This window comes from Osmerus mordax, chromosome 20, assembly GCF_038355195.1.
Source record: "Osmerus mordax isolate fOsmMor3 chromosome 20, fOsmMor3.pri, whole genome shotgun sequence".
Lineage (NCBI taxonomy): Eukaryota > Metazoa > Chordata > Actinopteri > Osmeriformes > Osmeridae > Osmerus > Osmerus mordax.
This window is the reverse complement of record NC_090069.1, coordinates 2,948,505-2,969,688: the sequence shown is the minus strand read 5'-3', so window position 1 is coordinate 2,969,688 and position 21,184 is coordinate 2,948,505. Positions and strand designations below refer to the sequence as shown.

General features: G+C 43.5%; 2 protein-coding genes and 1 non-coding gene across 4 annotated transcripts; 2 read left to right on the top strand and 1 right to left on the bottom strand.

Annotated features, from left to right (window-relative positions):
- The first annotated feature begins 5,400 nt into the window (after positions 1 to 5,400).
- Positions 5,401 to 8,043, top strand: LOC136964403 (lysosomal membrane ascorbate-dependent ferrireductase CYB561A3). The gene is made up of 5 exons (XM_067258512.1): positions 5,401 to 5,587; positions 6,028 to 6,236; positions 6,873 to 7,027; positions 7,167 to 7,323; positions 7,774 to 8,043. The coding sequence occupies exons 1-5, from the start codon at positions 5,401 to 5,403 to the stop codon at positions 7,792 to 7,794; spliced, it is 729 nt and encodes a 242-aa protein (XP_067114613.1). The 3' UTR covers positions 7,795 to 8,043.
- A 261-nt stretch (positions 8,044 to 8,304) lies between these two features.
- Positions 8,305 to 8,376, bottom strand: trnaa-ugc (transfer RNA alanine (anticodon UGC)). The gene has a single exon. It is a non-coding gene; the product is annotated as a tRNA-Ala (tRNA).
- Positions 8,377 to 16,874: 8,498 nt separating this feature from the next.
- On the top strand, positions 16,875 to 20,451 carry zgc:193801 (uncharacterized protein LOC564476 homolog). Of its 2 annotated transcripts, none has more exons than XM_067258465.1 (8): positions 16,875 to 17,011; positions 17,551 to 17,749; positions 17,991 to 18,181; positions 18,324 to 18,494; positions 18,653 to 18,811; positions 19,181 to 19,318; positions 19,423 to 19,515; positions 19,631 to 20,451. In XM_067258465.1, the coding sequence occupies exons 1-8, from the start codon at positions 16,997 to 16,999 to the stop codon at positions 20,036 to 20,038; spliced, it is 1,374 nt and encodes a 457-aa protein (XP_067114566.1). In that variant the 5' UTR covers positions 16,875 to 16,996; the 3' UTR covers positions 20,039 to 20,451. The 2 variants fall into 2 exon arrangements, with proteins under 2 accessions (XP_067114566.1, XP_067114565.1); XM_067258464.1 differs by having other exon boundaries at positions 18,324 to 18,520; positions 18,658 to 18,811.
- The last annotated feature ends 733 nt before the right edge of the window (positions 20,452 to 21,184 follow it).

Below are 21,184 nucleotides of genomic sequence, written 5' to 3'. Positions count from 1 at the left end.
TCTCCCGTCATCACTAATTCAAGATCTGGGGTCCACTTTGGCGAGTCCTTAGAGTAAAAGCCTTGTACTTGGAAATTATCCTGCTGTCTGACTAAACCTTTGTCTTGTGACTCAGGCACAGAAAACACCATCTTTACTGAAACATCCAAGTCGGTTTGTGCCTTCTGCTGGCCACTCAAAACCCCCTCCATCGGTGGTGTTTTCACTCCAAGTCCTACAACCTTTAAACCATCTGTTTTATATTGTTGCTGTCTTTCTTGGTAACTAGGGAATATTTTCACAGGCCTGGCAGTTGTATATCTCGCTGTCAGCTTTTCCTGCAGTTGAACCAGAGAGTTCCGAACCCAGTGTCCGGCTCCTTCGATCTCTTGCACCAGTGCTCCCTGTAAGGTTTGTCCTGTGGTGGTTGTGTGGTGGTACGCAATCCACACCACGCCCGGCCCACTGAGCTGGTTGTTGTCTTCCCCATTCTGGTGTGGGAACTCTCCACTCACGACATAAGTGACAGGACGTGGGGTGCCTGAATTCCAAGTGCTGGTGATTGGGGCTATTTTCTCTCCCTGGAGCAAGCGAACAATAACCTTGAATAGGGTGAGATAAGATAATCATGTTAGCACATAATGCATGTACTATGCAAACAAAACATATTGTGCCTTGTGCAAATTGCTGTAATGCCCTTTATATAATACATTTTTAGTCATTTAGCAGACGCTCTTATCCAGAGCGACTTACAGTATGTACAGGGACATTCCCCTGAGGCAAGTAGGGTGAAGTGCCTTGCCCAAGGACACGTCAATTTGCACGACAGGGAATCGAACCAGCAACCTTCTGATTACTAGCCCGATTCCCTAACCGCTCAGCCACCTGACTCCCATAATATGAACATGCACATTCTGATAAGTCTATAAAGCAAGCACATCCAAGTCTATGCTGGCTCTTCCCAAAAGGGGCATCTTTCTGTTCCAATGGTTCATCAACTGATTTTAGGCACTCAACTCTTGTTCACTGTTGTTAAAAATAGGCTGTTGTTCACAGCCTATTTGACCAGAGGGTGGCCTTGAACTGGACTCAGCCAGTCTCCACCCACTTTGTATCAAATGAGTGTTTAGGTCAAATGTAATTCCTTTTTTCTCACAATGGGACAGACACACAAAAAAACATGGCAAATATTTCAAAATGAGACTTATCTCAGCATACCGATGACGGAATGTGCCAGTCACTGATGTCATCCAAGGAATCCTGAAAGGACATGCTGTGCCACTGGTCCTGCATCCTGTACGCCCAGTAGAGAGGAGATCGTTTCGTACTCTGCAAGGCAGCCACATACACACATTTTCTCCTGAAGCACTTGCAGTAGGGAACGATTCGCCTTTGAGATGTCTCCAAACCATCGGGAGGGTGTCCATTGAGGAGCAGTTTCTTACAGGGCTCCATGTAGCTGCCCCCCATAAGCCAGTCCCCTGCACCAGAGGGGAATGGGCTCAAGGCAGCCAGGTACACTGGTAACCACCACAGCCTCATTGCACTTTCCTGAGTGCTCTAAGCTAGTCAAAGGCTCAAGAATAGTTTTTTTAATCTTGGCTCATTGTTCACCCTTTCATTTTGAATATGCAAATGCAATATCACACGTTGTGCCACCTCACTACCCGAGAGAATTATTCATGTTTAAGATCAGACCTCAGTTCACACTGTCACATGTTACCTTGCGAAAAGAAACACTCTACTACACTCTATATGTATATGTACGGGATTATTCGTTAAATTCAGTGTCAATGTCAAAGTTCAATCTTGCTGTGCATGACTGTAAATTCAGAAAGAACAAGGTTATCGTTTGTAATTATTATTTTTTTGCCGTTGAAATTGTAATGATCTGCCATGGGGTTCACTTTCACTCACAGAGCAGGGAGGAGGAACACTGTACACTCATAATCAGAGGACATGAGGCATTCAACGAATGGCTTAATGGGAAGATGAAAGTCTCCTAGCTGTGTGTGTGTGTGTGTGGGGGGGGGGGGGGGCGTGGTGTGTGTGGATGGTTTGGATGACACTATGAGAGTGGACATAACTGAATTGATTAATGTATACACTTCAAGGACATCTCCACAGACAACTATATGCATTTATTTGAGCATCAACAACTCTTGGGGTAGACTGAGGCCTTATACTTTATGGATTTTCCACAAGTGAATTTCTAAGGCTTTGTGCTTTTTGGTAGAAGTAATTGGCGTGGCAAAGTTGAAGGCGAGGAGAGTGAACTGAACTCAATAGAAAGGTTATGGAATCAGTGGGACAGTAATGGTTCACAGCTTGAATTCAACCAAACCTGAGCTGAGCTTTTGCTGATAAATTGTCACACTGGGAGGAAGATGGTGACAGCTGTGTCTAATGGGGGTCCAGGATGAGGTCACAATTCAAGCACTTGTCTGTCGTCATCATTGAGAGCCAGCAAGCAGGATTTAACAGAAAGTAATAATAAGTTCTGGTTGAGTGGTTGTAGAGTTGTACGCTGACTCTTTAGAAACGGACGAATACAATGTTTTTCAAGAAATGGGACATTGCAGCGAAATCATCTCTGCAAAAGAAATGTCCCATTTCTTGAAAAACGTATTTTTCAGTATCCAAGAAACTAGTGGATGTCATTGTTAGACTACCCTCCTTGTGACAAAGGTAGTTTCACACTGACCCTAATAACCTGGCTGAAACTCATGTACTCAGGATTCCAGTAATGTAATTTCTTCATCCTGCAATACACACACAGAGCCGTCAAGTCAAGAGATGACCAAAAGAGGGCTGGTAGCAGTAGGCAAACTGTGGCCCAACTGCACAGTGTGTTTGCATGCTATCTGATGTTTGACACACCTTTCACCGTGCTAGCCTTTCTGATAGTCACAGAGGCAGGACAGAGACATTATTTTGGTTGTTTGTTCTCGGGATCATCCCTTCACTCAACTTAAACGACACAAGGTAAGACCACGAACAAAATGCGATTAGAAACTTGTTCGGCAAAAAGAATTGCTAATAGTTAGCGAATGTTAATTAGCATTTAAACTTCACACAATGACAATGTATTGTCATTGAGTTGCATGTAGCAGTTGGCTGTGGAGAAACGTATATAATGATGTTCTGTGACTCAAGACTCTCTAAGATGTGCAGTGTGTCAAAATTCATGAGAAAGTGAGTTAGCATCTTTTAAAGAAGGAGTTGCTCAGTCTTAAAAGACTGTGGATGTGATAAGTATAATTCAACTGTGTGCAACAGTATCAATACAGTACAAGTGTATCCTTTGCAGGTAGCAGGTCCACTTCAATAACCTTAAACATTATTAAATGTCAATGATTTCCTTTGAGAGGAAGAGAAAGACAGTAATGAAGTGACCTTGCCATCTAAAAGAACATATGCGATCATTGCCATGGAGTCTGTGGGGAGCCATTTAACTCTCAGAACAGTGGCATTACTAACTTCCGAAACACAACACCTTTACCAGCATCACTCTGGACCAAGGGAAAGGCAGGGAATATTAGATTTCCACATGAATCCTGCTCCTCTTTTCAGACAAAGAGGGAGAATGACACGTGACCAATTCCACCTTATTTTCTCGCTTTTTTTCTTTTCTTGAAAGCTTTTAATGAGTCTCTCTGGGTAGTTTTTTGAATAACGAGGGCTCCTGTTGAGAGAAAACAAACCTGGCGGCCTCTATGCTGTGAAAGGCTCTAATTGTATAGACTTTTATCCGGCGCTACAGGCACAAAACAAGGAACGTCTCTTAGCCTCCCCTTCTGCTCATTCCTTCTCTCAGCATCAGATCCACAACCAGAGGATGGGAGCCATCAGCACAAAAAGCACCCTGACAAACCACAGCAAGAGGAACATCCGCGTGTTCGTCTCGGACACGGCGCTGGAGAGAGACGCCTTCATCGTGGCTGATAAGGTCGATAAGGTTGCCGGTGAAGGGGCAGCAGAGGAACAGAAGCCGTCTCCCGGGGACGGTGCTCCCAAGTTCCGTTTCAGGAAAGACGTCCGCTGCATCCGTGTGCTGCCGGACCGAAGCCACGAGCTGCCCTGGGAGCTGAACCAGTTCCTGTCCGTCTTCGTGGAGGACGAGGACGAACAGGAAGTCTTCTCCAAACAAATCATACCGAGCTTGGCTGTTCCTTCACCTGTCATCATTTTCCTTTATGATGTGTAGCTCGGATGATACGTCCCTGCTTTGCAGTTTCAGTCTCATTTGAATGTGTCTGCATTATATGGCCGAAAGGTTGTAGAAAGATATATCTATTCTATTTGGTTAAAGATTTCAAATGAATGGACGAAAGGGTTGATGTCAAGCCAACCTCTGACACAGAACAGAGTATGTGATGATGAGAGCCCACTGTCTCTGAATACCATCCAACACAATAACACATCTCTAACCATTTTACATACTTATTGTTAGAGGACAGAGGGTGATGGCTTTGTTATCATGTCACTAAGCCTTCAATAAAACTGTTCTTCGAATGCATTCTCTTTTTTTTGATTCCAGGCTTGTGGTATCCCTTGTTGTAGAAAGGTTAGGGTTGGTCACAATGAGCTTTCCCTGTGTGGCTTCTCTTGTGTGTCTGCTCTGTGTTTGCATCAGCTCCCCTTTTCCAAACCTCATCCATGTTCAACTTCCAGGATAATTACAATGACATGGCTCTGTTTCGAATCACACTGAGGCCTTTGTGAGCCATTCACCACGACTCAGCCTTTCACCATGACTTTGCAGAATACGATGTTCGTTATGAAAAGGTACACTTTTGTTGTTGCAAAACATGGATTGGTAAGTTCAATAACAAGCTGACACCCATTTGCACAGAGACACGCACAGTCATTCACATGCACACAAACACGATTAGGCATTTCGACTGATGCATAAGCCCGCCCTTTCCTCCCAACGGATCATGAGATACAGTAATGGAGTTGTATAGAGAAGATGTAGAGCTACAATGCTCCATAACTGAGATCCTGCTTCTGAGGGGTTAGGACAGGGAACAAACACAGAACAGCCCAAGAGGAAACCACTGCAGGCTGGGTGAGCTGAACACACATTTATGGATTTATCGCAAAGTACCTTTGAAACAGAGTTGAACGACAGTTGTTTTCTTATTGTTTTTCGAAACATTTCAATTTTGATCGTGTTCCGTAAAAAAAAATCACGTAAAAGAAGGAAAAGACCCCCAAAAAAGAAGGACCTGGAATTGACCAGGAGTCTAGATAAGTTATTTTGATCAAATTGCCAGTATCAACTCTTTCTCGTATTTTTTAAAAATCTTGACCCATTTCTCGGCCCCACCCCTTCACTCTATCTCTTTCTTTCTCTCTTTCTTTCTTTCTCTCTCTCCCTCTCTCTCCCTCTCTCTCTCCCCTACTCCCACAACAGTCATGGCTAGCACTGCCCTCTTCTATGTGACCTACGTGTTCTGCCTGGCCCTGGGCCTGCTGTGTGTGGTTTGTGCTGCCTACTGGAGCTCCCGGTGGCGTGGTGGCTTTGCATGGGACGCCTCAGCGCTGCAGTTTAACTGGCACCCTGTTCTCATGGTAACTGGCCTTCTGGTACTCTGTGGATACGGTGAGTCATGCTATTTTTCACATCTCTTTTTTAAAACAACACTGACAGGATAACAAGTACATTGCAAAGCCATATATATTTTTGTTCTTGCCATTAAGTTGAGTCAGTCTTTTTGTAGCTTGTTATGCAGTTGTGTTCCACCAGAATAAGTTTGGATCCGTGAAAAGTGAGGAAATTAGCCTGAATGTGAGCGTGAATGTCTTTTTGAACCTAGACTACAGAACCCAACTACAAAGATAAGAAAAGGAAAACATGTCCAGCTTTTCCCCACCGTCTATCACAGCCTCTCACATCCTTTCATGTTCAAACCACACATGCATATCATCTGTACGCGTAAACAGCTTAAACTCATCATTGCTTCTTCATTACCATGAATACGTTGGTTTTCACTACTTTTTCGAGACACATAAAAAATATATATTTTCTGCCGTTGTGTGCAGCGGCGATTATGTACCGTGTGCCGTTCACATGGCAACACAAGAAGCAGATCTGGAAGCTGGTGCACTCTGGTCTTCTGTTGTCTTCCCTGCTGCTGTCCACCCTGGGCTTGTGTGCTGTGTTTGACTTCCATTCCGGCTACCACATCCCTGACCTGTACTCCCTACATAGCTGGGTGGGCCTCTCCACCACCTTCCTGTTTGCATTGCAGGTACGTCACAACAGGAGATTTTGACACCTACATTTACATTTAGTCATTTAGCAGACGCTCTTATCCAGAGTGACTTACAGTAAGTACAGGGACATTCCCCCGAGGCAAGTAGGGTGAAGTGCCTTGCCCAAGGACACAATGTCATTTGGCACGGCTGGGAATCGAACTGGCAACCTTCAGATTACTAGCCCGACTCCCTCACCGCTCAGCTATCTGACTCCCTTACTTTCATGTGCCTAACCGTGTGTACTTAGTCGGTCGAACCGAATGCTGGACTGTTTTACACAGTATGTGGTGTCCATCTTGGAAGCTTCCCTTGGACTGCAGTGGATTCGTTTGACTTGTTGGTTCCTCTAAAGCTATACAGCAGATCTATACAGCAGATCTATACAGCAGATCTATACAGCAGAATCGAATTATTCTACCATCGCAATCAGAATCAGAAAGGGATTTATTCGCCATGAAAGTTTGCACAGACAAGGAATTTGCTTTGGCAGGAAGGTGCATACAATAAACATATACCTAAAATTTAAATTAGTGGACTAACTATACTAAGGGTACATAAACTAGCAGTACTAAGTGTGATTAGAATAGAATTAAATATATGTCCACTCTCCCTCTCGTCTTGTTTGCCAGTGGGCCCTGGGGCTGGGGGTCTTTATGATGCCATGCTCCCCCTTGGGTTTGCGTAAACTCCTGAAGCCGGTCCACGCATGGATGGGAGGAGCCATCTTCATCCTCAGTGTGATCTCCTGCCTCTCTGGTATCAATGAGAAGCTGCTCCTTACTCTGTGAGAACAAAGATGAACCCAGACATCAGATTGGGTGTACACGCAATCTGAGAATAATGAAACTGTGAAATCAAATGTGTATTGTTAATTAACGTTACAATTTTAATGTTAATGTGATAAATGTGTCATTCTCATCCAGTAACGGAAGCACTGCCGAGGCTTACTCAACTCTGCCTCCCGAGGCTGTTTTTGCTAATTTCCTCGGGATACTGATAGTGGCTTTTGGGTTGATTGTCCTTCGAATTTTAACCAATCAGAAGTGGCAAAGGCCAGAGCAAACGCAGGAGGAATCTCAAGTGAGTAGCCACCACATACAGAATAACAGGTGTGGGCTACACACTGCACAATAAATCATGTTTGGATGCTGGTTTTGTAAGTGTTTATGCACAGAGATTTTCTATGTAGAGCACTGTGTAAAAGTCTTATATGAAAACAATTTTTATAAAGACACAATATTAAAAATATTGAGTGACTAAGAACTTTGCACAGTACACAAATGGAAACTATTTTTAAAGACACGATGAAAGGGTTAGGGTTAGAAATGTTTTCAACATTGCACTACTCCCACACAAATAAGGAAGACAAACGAAAAAAACAAAATATTGAGTGACTAAGAACTTTGCACAGTACTGTATACTGGCTGTATATTAATGTTACAGAAGGAGAATTTGGAATTTCTCCATAGCTAAGGAACATGTATCTAGGGTAGTAATATTAATCATTATACTGTATGGGCTTTCTTTCAGCTGCTTCCCGGAGACAGTTGATGACATATTTCTGAATTTGTGCATGGTCAGAAATCTGAATTGTACTGGTCAGATTTTATTCCATGGCGTCAGTGTTTGCCTTGGTGTTGAGAAGTCTACAAGACTTGAAGATTCAAGACTACAGGGACATAGCAAGAAGTGGATGACCCCAAAAATTGTGCTCCCATAAATAATGCACTCGATGTAAAGATTTGAAACACATTTTATCATTACAAATAAAATGAGAACTTCATGCCTAAATAATGGATGCTACCCTTAACAAGTCTTTGTCATTTCTACATTGAAAAGCAAAACGTTTTCTGTAAATGTATTGTAGTCAAAAAGAAATTCAAAGCATTAGAAATCCATGGTTGTAGAAAGGGTTGATTTTACAGAAGTACAGCTAACTGCGCATAGCATTCAAATCCCCCTGACAATAAAAAACAGAGGTAAGCTTTACACATTGTTTCGGGCATATTTTACAGGACGGTGACACGCTTCCCATGTGCTCCTTTGGAAGAAAAAAACATGTGGAGATGCCGGGGATTGAACCCGGGGCCTCATACATGCAAAGCATGCGCTCTACCACTGAGCTACATCCCCTTCCGTGCCATGTGTGGAAAACTTTGAAATTATAAACTATACTGCATAATGTGAACATTTTCTACTTCAGAATGTGTGTTCCGTATAAAATATAGCCTACTACAGACTTTTTCAGACAAGTCTTCTGAGGAATAGCCTATGGGAGGAATACATATAAATGTCGATATTAGAAAACGAATGTTGGAATATTACGACTGTTGACACTTTGTTACGTCACAGTTGAAACAAAACGTTAAGTAAAATATAAGAAGTCGAGACATTTCTGGTTGCGGGAGTCACTGAAGGTCTGTGGTCGTAGCTCTGATATTAGCTGTTTCAGGTCAGGGTGTATTTTTGGTTACATCTTTCCCCTATGAATGGAAATGAAAAAACTCTTAACAACTGATGTTGCATTGTTATATTAGACTTATCGTATAGTTGTGTTGTAATTGTTGTCTTAGACATCGCCCTGACTTGGGTCAGCCTGTCTGTAGCGAACATGGACCTCAAAGAAGAGCACGGTTCAATTGGCCCAGTGACAGCTCATGTAGGCCTACCATGGACCATGAAGAAAATAACAGAGGTTTACAGATATATTTATTTTATTTAAAACTCTAGATCAGCGGTCTTAAACCCTGGTCCTCAGGGCCCACTGTCCTGCATGTTTAGGACGTTTCCCTGCTCCAGCACACCTGATACTAAATGGGTCGTTAGAGCTTGATAAGGACCCATTTAGTATCAGGTGTGTTGGAGTGGAGAAACATCTAAAACATGCAGGACAGTGGGCCCTGAGGACCAGGGTTGAAGACCGCTGCTCTAGATGGTAACAGATGCTGTATAGAATAACTTACTCAATTGTACGGTTGTTCTTTGAAAATTATATTCTCTGCAGATCATCTCTGATCTAAAAAAGGACAACTTCAACCTCCGGCTTCGCATTTTCTACTATGAGGAGTGTTTACAAAAGAAATGTGATGGCTCTGTGGAGGAAATGTGCAAAACAGTAAGTAGGTTCAGAAGTAAAAGCTTTGGCTTACTTAACAGTGTGTTGGGGAGGGGGGACGGGTATGGATAATGACTTCGCTGCTCTGCAGATGTAGTCACGAAGCACTATCATCTGTTAGTATCATCTGTGTGAGATTGGTAACAGGAAGCTTAGCTAAAATACAAATGTAATGTTTTGTTTTTTTCCATAGAATTTGAAGAATTAGAGGGTGTTGATTTAATCATTCTGAGTAGCTATGTGACAAACTAAACGTGCTTTTGTCAAAATGCAGAACATTAACCTGAACGTGGAAGTCGAAACGCTCAAGGAAGAGATGAGAGAACTGCATAGAGTTTCTGTCCTTGCTATGTAAGCCTCTTTCAAGCGACAGACCCCCAAAACGTTTCACTTAACCATATCCTATCACGAGCTGCAAACTAACCGTTAGTGGTATGTCCTCTTGACTGATCCAGAGAAACCAGCAGTGAAATGGAGCAGCTACGACAGACCTGCAATGTCCGGACCGCACAACTGGAAAAAGTAGGCACTACTTCCATGCAGGGATGACACATCAGTGTCCAAAATGAAACCGCATAGTTATGAAGGCTGAACTGGTCATTGGGAGAGGTGGAGATGAAACAACTGGTTTAATGGCATACAGCCTTGTCATACCCTGGGCTTCCTGTTGGCATTCTCCTACATTTACATTTTACATTTAGTCATTTAGCAGACGCTCTTATCCAGAGCGACTTACAGTAAGTACAGGGACATTCCCCCGAGGCAAGTAGGGTGAAGTGCCTTGCCCAAGGACACAACGTCAGTTGGCATGACTGGGAATCGAACTGGCTTGATTCCTGAGTAGACAAAGATCAACACGTACATGGATGGACTGTGTGACTGAACAGTTGATCTAAAAATAATTTAAATCTCTTTTACCCCTTAACATCCTGAGATTTTCTATATGTTTTCATTTTAGAATTAGGAATGTGTTTTCTCACTGACTTTACTAGTGACTATAAATACATTTTTTCTCAGGTGTTTCACACAGGATTTATTGATGTGTTTTCTCACCATTTTGTGTAGGATCTAGAGCTATCTAAGATTGAGGTAGGGAAACTTGTAGCCATGTTGGAACAGGAAGAGATGCGTGTACTGGAGCTTGAGAATGAAGTCAAGGGAAACCACCATTCAGATACACCCACCCAAACTGATCCACAACCCCAAGACAAGTGTCCCAACCAAAACCAGGACTTACTTAACTTGCTAGCGGAGAAGGACTGGTAAAAGAGGCCTAGAAAGTTATGCAATTTTCCATGTAACCCCACCACATTTACCAATACCTTCCTAGTAATGTTTATCAAAGTTTACTTTCTCCTTCCCCCCTCTCGTTCTCTCCACTTCTTTCTCTCTCTCACACTTTCTGTCTCTTTTTCATTCTTTCTTTCTCTCTCTCTCTCTCTCTCTCTCTCTCTCTCTCTCTCTCTCTCTCTCTCTCTCTCTCTCTCTCTCTCTCTCTCTCACTCACACTCTCACTCTCTCTCTCTCTCACTCTCACTCTCACTCTCTCTCTCTCTCTCTCTCTCTCTCTCTCTCTCTCTCTCTCTCCTCTCTCTCTCTCTCTCTCTCTCTCTCTCTCTCTCTCTCTCTCTCTCTCTCTCTCTCTCTCTCTCTCTTCTCTCTCTCTCTCTCTCTCTCTCTCTCTCTCTCTCTCTCTCTCTCTCTCTCTCTCTCTCTCTCTCTCTCTCTCTCTCTCTCTCTCTCTCTCTCTCTCTCTCTCTCTCTCTCTCTCTCTCTCTCTCTCTCTCTCTCTCTCTCTCTCTCTCACACACACACACACACACACACACACACACACACACACACACACACACACACACACACACAAGTCTCATAGAGCAGCTCCAGGCATCAGTAAAGTCCCAGGATACTGTTATAGAGCAGCTCCAGGCATCAGTAAAGTCCCAGGATACTGTTATAGAGCAGCTCCAGGCATCAGTAAAGTCCCAGGATACTGTTATAGAGCAGCTGAGGACTGATGGGGTCAGACAGGTCAGTGGAGACCAGCCTGCAGGTGACCCCGACAGCCAACTCACATCCCTCATTGAGCAGCAGGTCAGAATACAGATCACTTCAAACATAATGGTTAGGGTGACAGTTGGAAAAGCTAAGTCTTTGCATTTATGAAATGTCTGATTTGTCAGGTTCTGGAACAGGATATTAGCAGAGAGAAGCGAAAGTTTGACAAACAGTTGAAGGTGTGGAGCCGACACAAAATGTTCAGCAAAACTGAGGCAGCTCATTGGGAAAACAATAATAAATATGATTATAATAATAGTGATTTCCTCTAACACGGTTTCCTATATCCTGTTCAGGACATCCAGGAACTTCTGGAGAGGTCTAATGTGGACATGGCAGAGAAGGACTTCCTTCTGGCGGACAGTGATTTCAAACTGAAGGAGCAGGATGTCGTCATTCTGAAACTGAACCACAAACTGCAGGAAAAAGACCAATTACTGCAGGTAACAGCCGCGCATGTATGGCGCTCTTGCTTTCAGTCCATTTCAAAGGGTGTTAAAGGCAGTCATCGCTGATTGTGCTCCTTTCACAAATGTCAAAAGGATTCTGAGCTGAAAACGTACTTGACATATTTACATTCATAGCAAGCTTCGGAGAAAGCCTCTTTTTTATATACGGACGAGCGAAGCAGAGAAGAGGACGCTGCCGAGGTGATAAAAAAGGACACATTAAACATGTCAAATCTCACACCGTGTACAGGATCAGATGGTTAGGCCAAAAACATGTGCCCCACAGCTGTCTAATGCTCCTCCGTTTCTTCAAAAGGACAAGGAGAAAGATTCGGTTGATCACCTCAAGCAGTGTATGCAGCAGCAGGAGAGAGAGCTTCAAATGCTCAACAACCTGCTGTTCAGCCACGAAGACTCAATCCACGTGAGACGTTTAGTTGTGGAAGCAATATTGAAAACACCCCCACACAATTATGGGGGGATTGCAAAAGTAAACACTGCTCTTCACAAACTAGGCTCTAGAGACCGAACTGGTTAAGATGAAAGCGCTACAGGAAACCCTGGAACAGGCCAACGAGGACCTGGCAGAGAAGGATTTTGTCCTGATGGAGAGTGAAACCAAACTGAAGGAAATGGAAGAGACCATACAGACACTCACCTGCGAACTGCAGGAGAAAAACAGACTCACACAGGTTCATAAAAAAGAATTGATCTCAAACCTCATCACAATAGATATATACAGTATAAATGAACTAAAACATTGTTTCATTGTTTCAGTGTCAACAGGTGTATTTGTTGCATCTATTTCAACACAATTGGGAACGTAATCCCTGGTTGTGAATTTTGTTTTCCAGAGCTCTGAATGTTCAGATAGCAACGCAAATCACCAACAGGAGGCAGCATTGCAGAAACAACTTCAAGACCTGGAACAGGCCTCTGAGGTAAACTCGCTACATACATCACATCTTACGAGGTCTGATAACAACTCATATCTGTAATCCTTCTACTTCTTCAAATGATAAACTGTTTCTATTCCTTCATCCTGATAATTGAACTGGTTGTGGGTCACCTGTGACTGGTTTGACCCGGGTCATTGTTGCAGAGAGCCAGAGAGGACATGTTGTCTGTGATTGAAGAGAAGAACAGGGAGATTTGTCGACTTCAGGAATCTCTATTAGATTTTCAATCCCATCCCCCTCCTACCCAGGCAAACCTTCTGTCACACATCCAAGATTCTATCAATGTACGCATCTTCTGTGGGCTTATCAATATGCGGATGTGCATTTTATCAATGGGGACTTGAATCAAGTATTGATTCAATCAAATGTTTGTTTTGTTGTGGCTGTGTATTCCCAGAGAGCCAAAGAAAAGATTATTTGTGCCATTGAATGTAAAGCGAACAACTCCTCAAATATGTCTCAACTGCTGCAAAAGATCATTGACCTGCAAGCAAAAAACACTGAAATGTCGTACCAAGACATAATCAATGTACAAGTTGAATTATACTTTATACTACACACATCACAAAATAGAAACAATACACAGACTATACGGTATAAATATATATTCACTATATAATTCTCCCATTTTGACAGAGTCTGTGTATTCAGATGAAGGAGAGAGACCTGGATGTGGATCAAAACGTGGAGGCATTTAAATGTCCACAAACAGAGCAGAAGCTAGAGGAGAACCTCACTGAAACCTGGCGGGACGAGGACCAAGCTACCGTCTTCCCACAGAAACCATTGACTGAACACAACACTGAGGTACTGCACACAGGACCCTGTGGTACTTTGCTGTCGTGTTTGTTTGGATTTTATTGCCATTTTCGGATTTGTTCGCATAATATTTGGTTCCGTCCGCACAGGTGATGGATGGCTGGTTGCAGAGACAGACCGAAGAGAGAAGGATAGAGATAGAACAACTGAAACAGAGACTGAGAGAGACCGAGGCTACGCTGGCTCAAAGCAAAGCAGAGAACCTAAAGCAGATGACAGACTACCAACAGACTGTAGCAACGCTTCAGGCTGCCATCAACATGAACGCACACGTGTTAAAGGTGACCAAAGTCTTACTTATCCTGTGAAGGATACATCCGTCTAGTCCAGTGTTGATATCACATGGTCACTTTGGTGTCTCTCGTGTAGGCTTTGGAGTCTCTGATGGAGGACGTGGACCAAGAGCTAGAGCCCGCCAGGGAAATCTTAAGACAGCTGCAGCCAACCAAGGGATCCTTAGAGGACTACATCTCTCACTTACTCCAGGAGAAAAACTTTATCATCTCCCAACTTCAAGAAGAGTCGAGTAGAAAGTCTCAACAACTAGAGGTATAAAGGATTACCTAACATCTACATTGCTTTTTTGAAAAATACTAGTTGTTTCTGTTTGTGCTGTTGTACACAAAATTCTAAGGATAAGGAAAAGTTCTAAGGATACAATTTTCTCTCTGTTGCACACTCATATCTAAGGTCATGGTGGGTCGACTGCAAAGCCAGAAAGAGGCTAGCGACAAAGACCTTGAGGAGTTGGAACAGCATCTGAGAGACATGGAGGCCATTTTGAATGAGACAAAGCAGGATTCAGACATGAAGAAACTGAAGGACGACGAGAACGACAACACAAAGGTCGCTCTGTTAGAGCTCCAACTGAAGGAGCTGGAGGCCACGTTGGCCACCGAAGAACAGCTAGCCGAGGAGAAGTTGCAGAACCAGGCTGAGAACAGCACCAGGAAAGTGGAGCAGTTAGAGCAGAAACTCCAGGAAACGGAGGCCGTCCTTGCCAAAACCAAAGAGGCGGATGAGGAAAGAGGACTACACAGAGAGAAACAGCTGACAGACTACAAAGCCACTGTCGAAAAGCTTCTCGTGACCATTTCTTTCAACGAGCGAATGTTCAAGGTAACTATGTAGCATTCTCACGACACTGAAATCGAGTACAGGATGGCTTCGGACCTCTTATAGGATCTACATTGACACAATCTCCCTTCGCTTGTAAGGAGTTGAAAGAGCATCAGCAGCAGGTTGTAGGGAAACACGCAGATGAGCTCCAGGAATTCAACAGGAGGCAGCAGGAGCTGTGGTCAGCGCAGTCTCTGATCTCAGCTAGCCTGCAGGAGAAGAGCACCGAGGTTCTTCAACTCAGAGATACCCTGTTTCAGAAGGAGAAGGTCATCAAAGTTAGTTTTTGATATTTGTATTCTATTTGTATTTTGAGTGCATTGAAGTGTCTTTTATGTGGATCCATTGTCAATGCACAAATCCATTTCACTGGTTTTGGCCCAGGACCTGCAAGGCCTTACCCTGCAAGGCCTTATCCTCCAGAGAAAAGAAACCGCAGTAAACGGGGAAGGTGAGCGTGTGATCCAGATGAGAATTGTCTGTGGTTCAACCATGCCTTGAACCAGACACCAATGTGTGACACTTTCCATGAGACACTCTCAATTTTCACCCTCTCTCTCCCAGCCCCGGCGGGTCAAGAGATTTTACCACTTAGTGAGAGGCGCCTCCAGGTTGTCCAGAAGGAGAAAGGGAGCCTGATGGAGAGACTGAGAGCTAGTGACCGCCTGAACGAGACCCTCCACAGCCAGCTGTCCTTACACAGAGACATCGTGGCTCAAGACAATGCCCACGGTTTCACCTCCTCTTCACTTACAGTGGACAACAACTGTGATGACCCATGCATGCCTACAATGGGTCAGAGCTATGGTACAGCCTTATATACACAATATATAATAACAAAACTGACCACGTTATTGTGGCCTTAATTATTTAGTAAATTATCTGTGTGATGTACCCAAGTCACCCTGTCAGAATACCCCAAACCGACCGTAAGTCTAAATATAATGTGGTAGTTTGTTGTTTGCTTTGTTTCAGAGTTCACAGACAAATGTTTAAAACCGACTGGAGAAAATAAATCTGAATTTGGGAGTCAGCCAGGGTTTCCTCCCCAGATTATCAACATCAACTATGTGACATGTGGAGCATCTAGGCATTCAAGCAGGACTAACCTCTCCGATACATGTGAGAACTAAGACAGCACTGTAATATTGAAGCACTTGAAACGTAAACACCCAGTGCCAGTACACCTTAATTTTGTGGATGACGTCACTGTCCTTATCACGCCAGGGAGAAGAGACCATGTTAAAATGGATGATAACGCCTCTCAAAGCAGCTGGTCGTCATGTAGCATGGAGGACTCTGTACCTTCCTCGTTGACCAGCAGTCTGTCAGCACTGTGGGTCCAGGAAAAGACCCGTCATGTCCAAGCTCAGACAGATGATTCCCTGACCCTCCAGAGGCTCATATCAGAGGGGAATACACTGACAAATGTCATGATTCAGCTACTGCAGGATTGCTTTCGTAAACCCCACGCTGACCCTCAGGCAACGGTCAGTGCAGAGAATTGAGAAAGAAATCTGTGCAGAGTAAAAGACTCATTTGATTAATATCATGATAGGATATGCAGATGGAATCAAGCTTTATCATTTAAGATTTTAACTTCTGTTCTATCTTTTGTGGGGTAACGTACAGGTGGACCAGAAGCTTGTCAAGCAACTCTCTGCAACAATTGCTGCCAGCCAACATGCCTTAGAAGAAGCCAGCCGTCTCCTGAAGCACGAGGGCAGAAATAGTACACAGCTGAAGAGTAAAAATGTGACGCCTTCTGACTTCAACAGGGGAAACCTTGAACTAAAGAATGAAATCGAGAGGTTGACAATGGGGCAATGCTATAACAAGAAGATGCTCTCAGAGGCAATCAAGCGCCTGAGGAAAGTCAACCGGAGGAAACTTTAAACAGCACATAGCATAAAAAACAACACATGTACAATACAATGCATTGTAAAACAACTGTATAAGTACTCCGCTTCTTTGTCTCTTAATCTCAAGCAAGTTGTGTTTTCAATACTACAATGTTATTACTCCACATGGGTTCCAAACCAGCCTAAACGGCCATCTATCTCGCTGACTGGTCGGCGACAGTCCAGAGGGGAACCTATTGTGTGCACTATGCTCGATGACGAACAACACATGAAACTCGACAACATACGATTTGGCTCGCTTGTTTAAACGTAAAATGAGCTGGTAGCTTCACGTGTCTGTCTGAACGTTGGCGACCGGGTTCAACGTTAAAAATGATGGCATTTATTGTGAGTAAATGCTCAAATTATTTGTTGAGACTCATTTGAATGCTACAGCAGTACCAATACTTGGCTAGGCAGCTATAGGCTAGCTAACTAGGGTTGAGCTAATAATATTATTATGCAAGCTACCCAGCCCACCGTCCTTTACCACTGACTTGTTTACAACATCAAACACTAATCTATCTGACTGGTTAACTTATGTAGCTAGCTAACTGGGTGAATATTGTTACTTGACAAGCAACTGTCCCCCTAGCTTAGCTAGCACGCTACACTGGATACCTAGCTAGCTCTAATTTTAAATAGCTTACAAGTTAGTAGGCAGTTTGTAGAAGAGAAGCTGGCGAGCTATCTGTGTGGAATTTATCTCTAATGGCAGGTGTTTTTCAGCAATTACGGATGTATACCAGTCTAGCGTAGTTTTAAATAGGACATTAGAAGTAAGCCACAATAAATTGTGAAATTAGCAAGATGCAAGTCATTTGGTGACACGTTGCTAAACATGTCGAGGTTTATAGTATCTTGGTATGTGATTAATTGTTTTTCAGGCCCATCCATCAGTGAGAATCAAGGACGGTGAACACACCTATAACCCAGTGGTGTGTCAGGAAGAAAATTGCACAGGCAGAAACAAGGGTGTTCATATGCACTGCCCTCTCTGCACAGTGGCTGAAGCTTATCAGGATTCTGTCATTCTACGAGCTCACTTTCGTATCAAACATTTGGACAAGGGCATTGACTTTGGTGGTGAGAAGATTGTATTCATACCAACATATTCACACATACTCTACAATATACTGATATGACATAACAACATAGTCAAGTGAATGGGGCATTCTACAGCATCAAGAACAGCCGTGTAATAAATATATATAATAAATATGGTGCGGCACTCAGGTTTAGCATGTGTGAGAGCTGTATTGAACTGTATCGTCCCGTGAAAAAGGTATAAAGGTATTTGGTGTTTCTTCACCCTGTTCCCCCCCAGGCCTTAAGGTGCTTAGATGTTGCAACCATTGTGAAATAGTTGGCACCATTAAAGGGGAGAAAAGATTCAAAGGCGCCCACTGGCACTGCTATCGTTGCCGAAATGGTTTCAACCGCAGAGATGAGGCCATCAAACACTTCAAGACCCATTTTCGAAACCCCCACACCACCTTCCAGATTCAGGTCACCCAGGTGCTGACTTTAAACTGGGTCCAGTTCGATCGAGACAATGTAGAACAGAAATAACTTGAGTCAATGAACATTCGTTTTAGCTAGAGAGAGTGTGGCGTGCTCATCAACAGCTGATCCTACTGCCATTCTTTTTTTTCCGTAGGAAGTCAACTGTCGCCAGTACTATGACAATAGTGCAGAGGCACACCCCAAGGCATATGGAGGGCCAACGGTGTGCCCTGACTCTGGGCTTGAGGGTGTTGCGCTATCAACCATCCTAGGCCAGCCTTGTCAGAACAGCAACAGCGAAACCCTGCACGCCGTGGAGCCAAAGGTTCCATATATATCTCACGAATTGTGGTGGGTTACTGTGAGGAGCTGTGAGATGGATAGATGTGTTCTACCAAAGTCTTGTCTGCACATGTGCAAGTGAGTGGACAAGTGTCTTGTGGTGGGTGATTGTACCGTGATCTTTGGCTTCTCTTGTTGAAGGGCAGCAATGTGAACAATGGATTCCTTGTGGCGTCTGAGGAAGAGGTGGACCCTTCCCAGCATGCCTTGGACCGAACCCAGACACTGGTGCTCATGGACCCAGATAGCCAGACTGGCAGCCTGATTTATGAAGAGGCTGCAAGCATCATTGAAGAACAGGTTGGTTGGATATCACCTAAACTGACTTCGGTGTGCATTGTCTCTACATTTACATTTAGTCATTTAGCAGACGCTCTTATCCAGAGCGACTTACAGTAAATACAGGGACATTCCCCCCAAGGCAAGTAGGGTGAAGCGCCTTGCCCAAGGACACAATGTCATTTTAGGGACATCAGAGAAGGGTAGGGACATCAGAGAAGCTATCTGTGTCTAATCCAGCTGTGTTTACCTTATTTATACCTGAGCTGTACTAGCCTGTTATTAAGGTACTTTTTGGAACTAATATTTGGCTTTCTTCATAATGTTGTGGTTGTAGCCTTCAGACCGGATTGTTTTAATACTGGGCTCTCCTCGTGCAACATTTTGTAGAGCGGGGAAAGCCTGGAGCAGGCCCTGCAAATGGAGAAGCAGATTCTGGAGCTCCAGCAACAGAATGAGGCTCTTAGACTGGAGAAGCATATCATGGAGAAGAAACTGAGGGCAGAAATACAGAGACTCCAAGATCAGGTAGAGCATATGTTGAGCCACTGCAGAGGTTCAGAAAACCGAACGATGGGTGTCTTTGTACGAACTTTATTTATTTATTTTTTACTCTGCCATTGTGCTGCCAGGTGTCTACTGTGGTGCAGTCCAACCTCAAACTGTCAGAAGAACTGAAACAGTACCGCTCAGTCGAAAACTGTCAACAAAGAGTCAGCCAGCTGGTGTGTACAGGTTTTTACTTGGGTCGAATTTGGACGAGTGCATGCTGTGTGATTTAAGCAATAAAATGACTGTTTCATTTCAGTGCTGTTTTTTGGGGGGGCATTCTGCTTTCAGGTGAGGAGTTTGGAGGAGCAGCACCGCAATCTCATCCAAGCTCAGCTAGCCACACTGACCCAAGAGTTGCTGTGTCCGGCAGAGGCAGTACCCATGAACGGCCACATGAGAGCAGCAGAGCTTTCTGTCGGTATGGACAAAGTGGCAGTGAAGGAACGTGAGGCGAGAGACGCAGTGGAAGGGCAGATGGACTGTTATTCAGAGAGTTTAGTGCCTGTACCAGACTGTGAGGGTGTGCAGCCTGGGCAGGAGGAGTTTGTTGCTGGGATCGATAGCTTGGAGTCTGCCGCTTTGGTTGTCCAGACCACCATAGCGCCCCACGACACGAACGAGGACTTGTCAAGGAAGCGGAGGCCCAAAGATGAACCACGAGGGGACGAGGAAACCAAATTGCGGCGCGTCAGTTGAGACGATGCACTTTTCGATTTCTAACTCGGTTTCTCTTGTTTTTCAATCCCTTTCTCTTTACTTCATCCACACACAATGATACCAATAGCGTTCTTCCAAAAAAAGTTCACCAAGAAAGAACTCCAAGATAAACGTATTTCTTTGTTTTAATTCAATTACTTTTGTCACCCCTCCCGTGCAGAGTGTGAGCTTATCCAGTTGTGCTGGCTACCTGCTTTATACTTGTATTAGAAGCACAGAGGCTGCATTAAAACAAGGAAACTCACTTTTTTTTTATGAAATTCTATGGTAGGCTAACGGCAGACTGTCATCACTCTTCCACCCATTGTATTAGTTACCATGCATTGCATTCTCATTAATAGGGCCATTTACATATTTTAAGTATTTTCCCTTATGCTGTAGATACTTTTTACATTTACATTTAGTCATTTTTTTTAAATGACTATAACAATTGTAATTCACTACCTTTAGTATGAAAGTGGAATAAAAACAAAGCTTATCTAAACATGCCCTCTGCATTTACCTGTTTGCATCCAAACCTCTAAAACGTGTGTATACAATAGACCTCCTGTAGAGCTTTTCCTAATTGACAAATGTTAATGAATCGCTATTTCAGTTCAGTTTGAGATCCCAGAAGATTACCTTACATTTTAAGGATTTTAGATCACATAACTGTTACAGTGTTAGCGAAGCCTTGAGCAGTCAGTACAGTTTGTCCTTGTACGTTTTCTGTTCTGTCGTCAGCTAAGGTGAAAGTTCAGCCACAGATGTAGTTGCGAACCAAGAAATATAACGACTGACCTGTCGGCTGCCCGCAAAAAAATATGCTAGCAATACATGGCCCTTGTGAATGGGATACTAATGATTTTTAGTAGGCTACTAGCATTGTGTCCTTTATCTGAGCTAGAGTAATTTATAACCTAGGGTTTTACGAACCATTTTATAATAAAATGTAAACGAGTAAGGTCACGAGCCTTTTTCAGTTTTGTCAATTTAACAGTGATACCGTGATAACCATGATAAACTATGCTACCCCTAATTATCTGCCGTACTGATAAACATTAATTATATATTGTCATATTTTATTAATATGTTTTTGTATAATAGTGTCCGTAATAACGATTAAGACGAGTGCCCATTTGACAA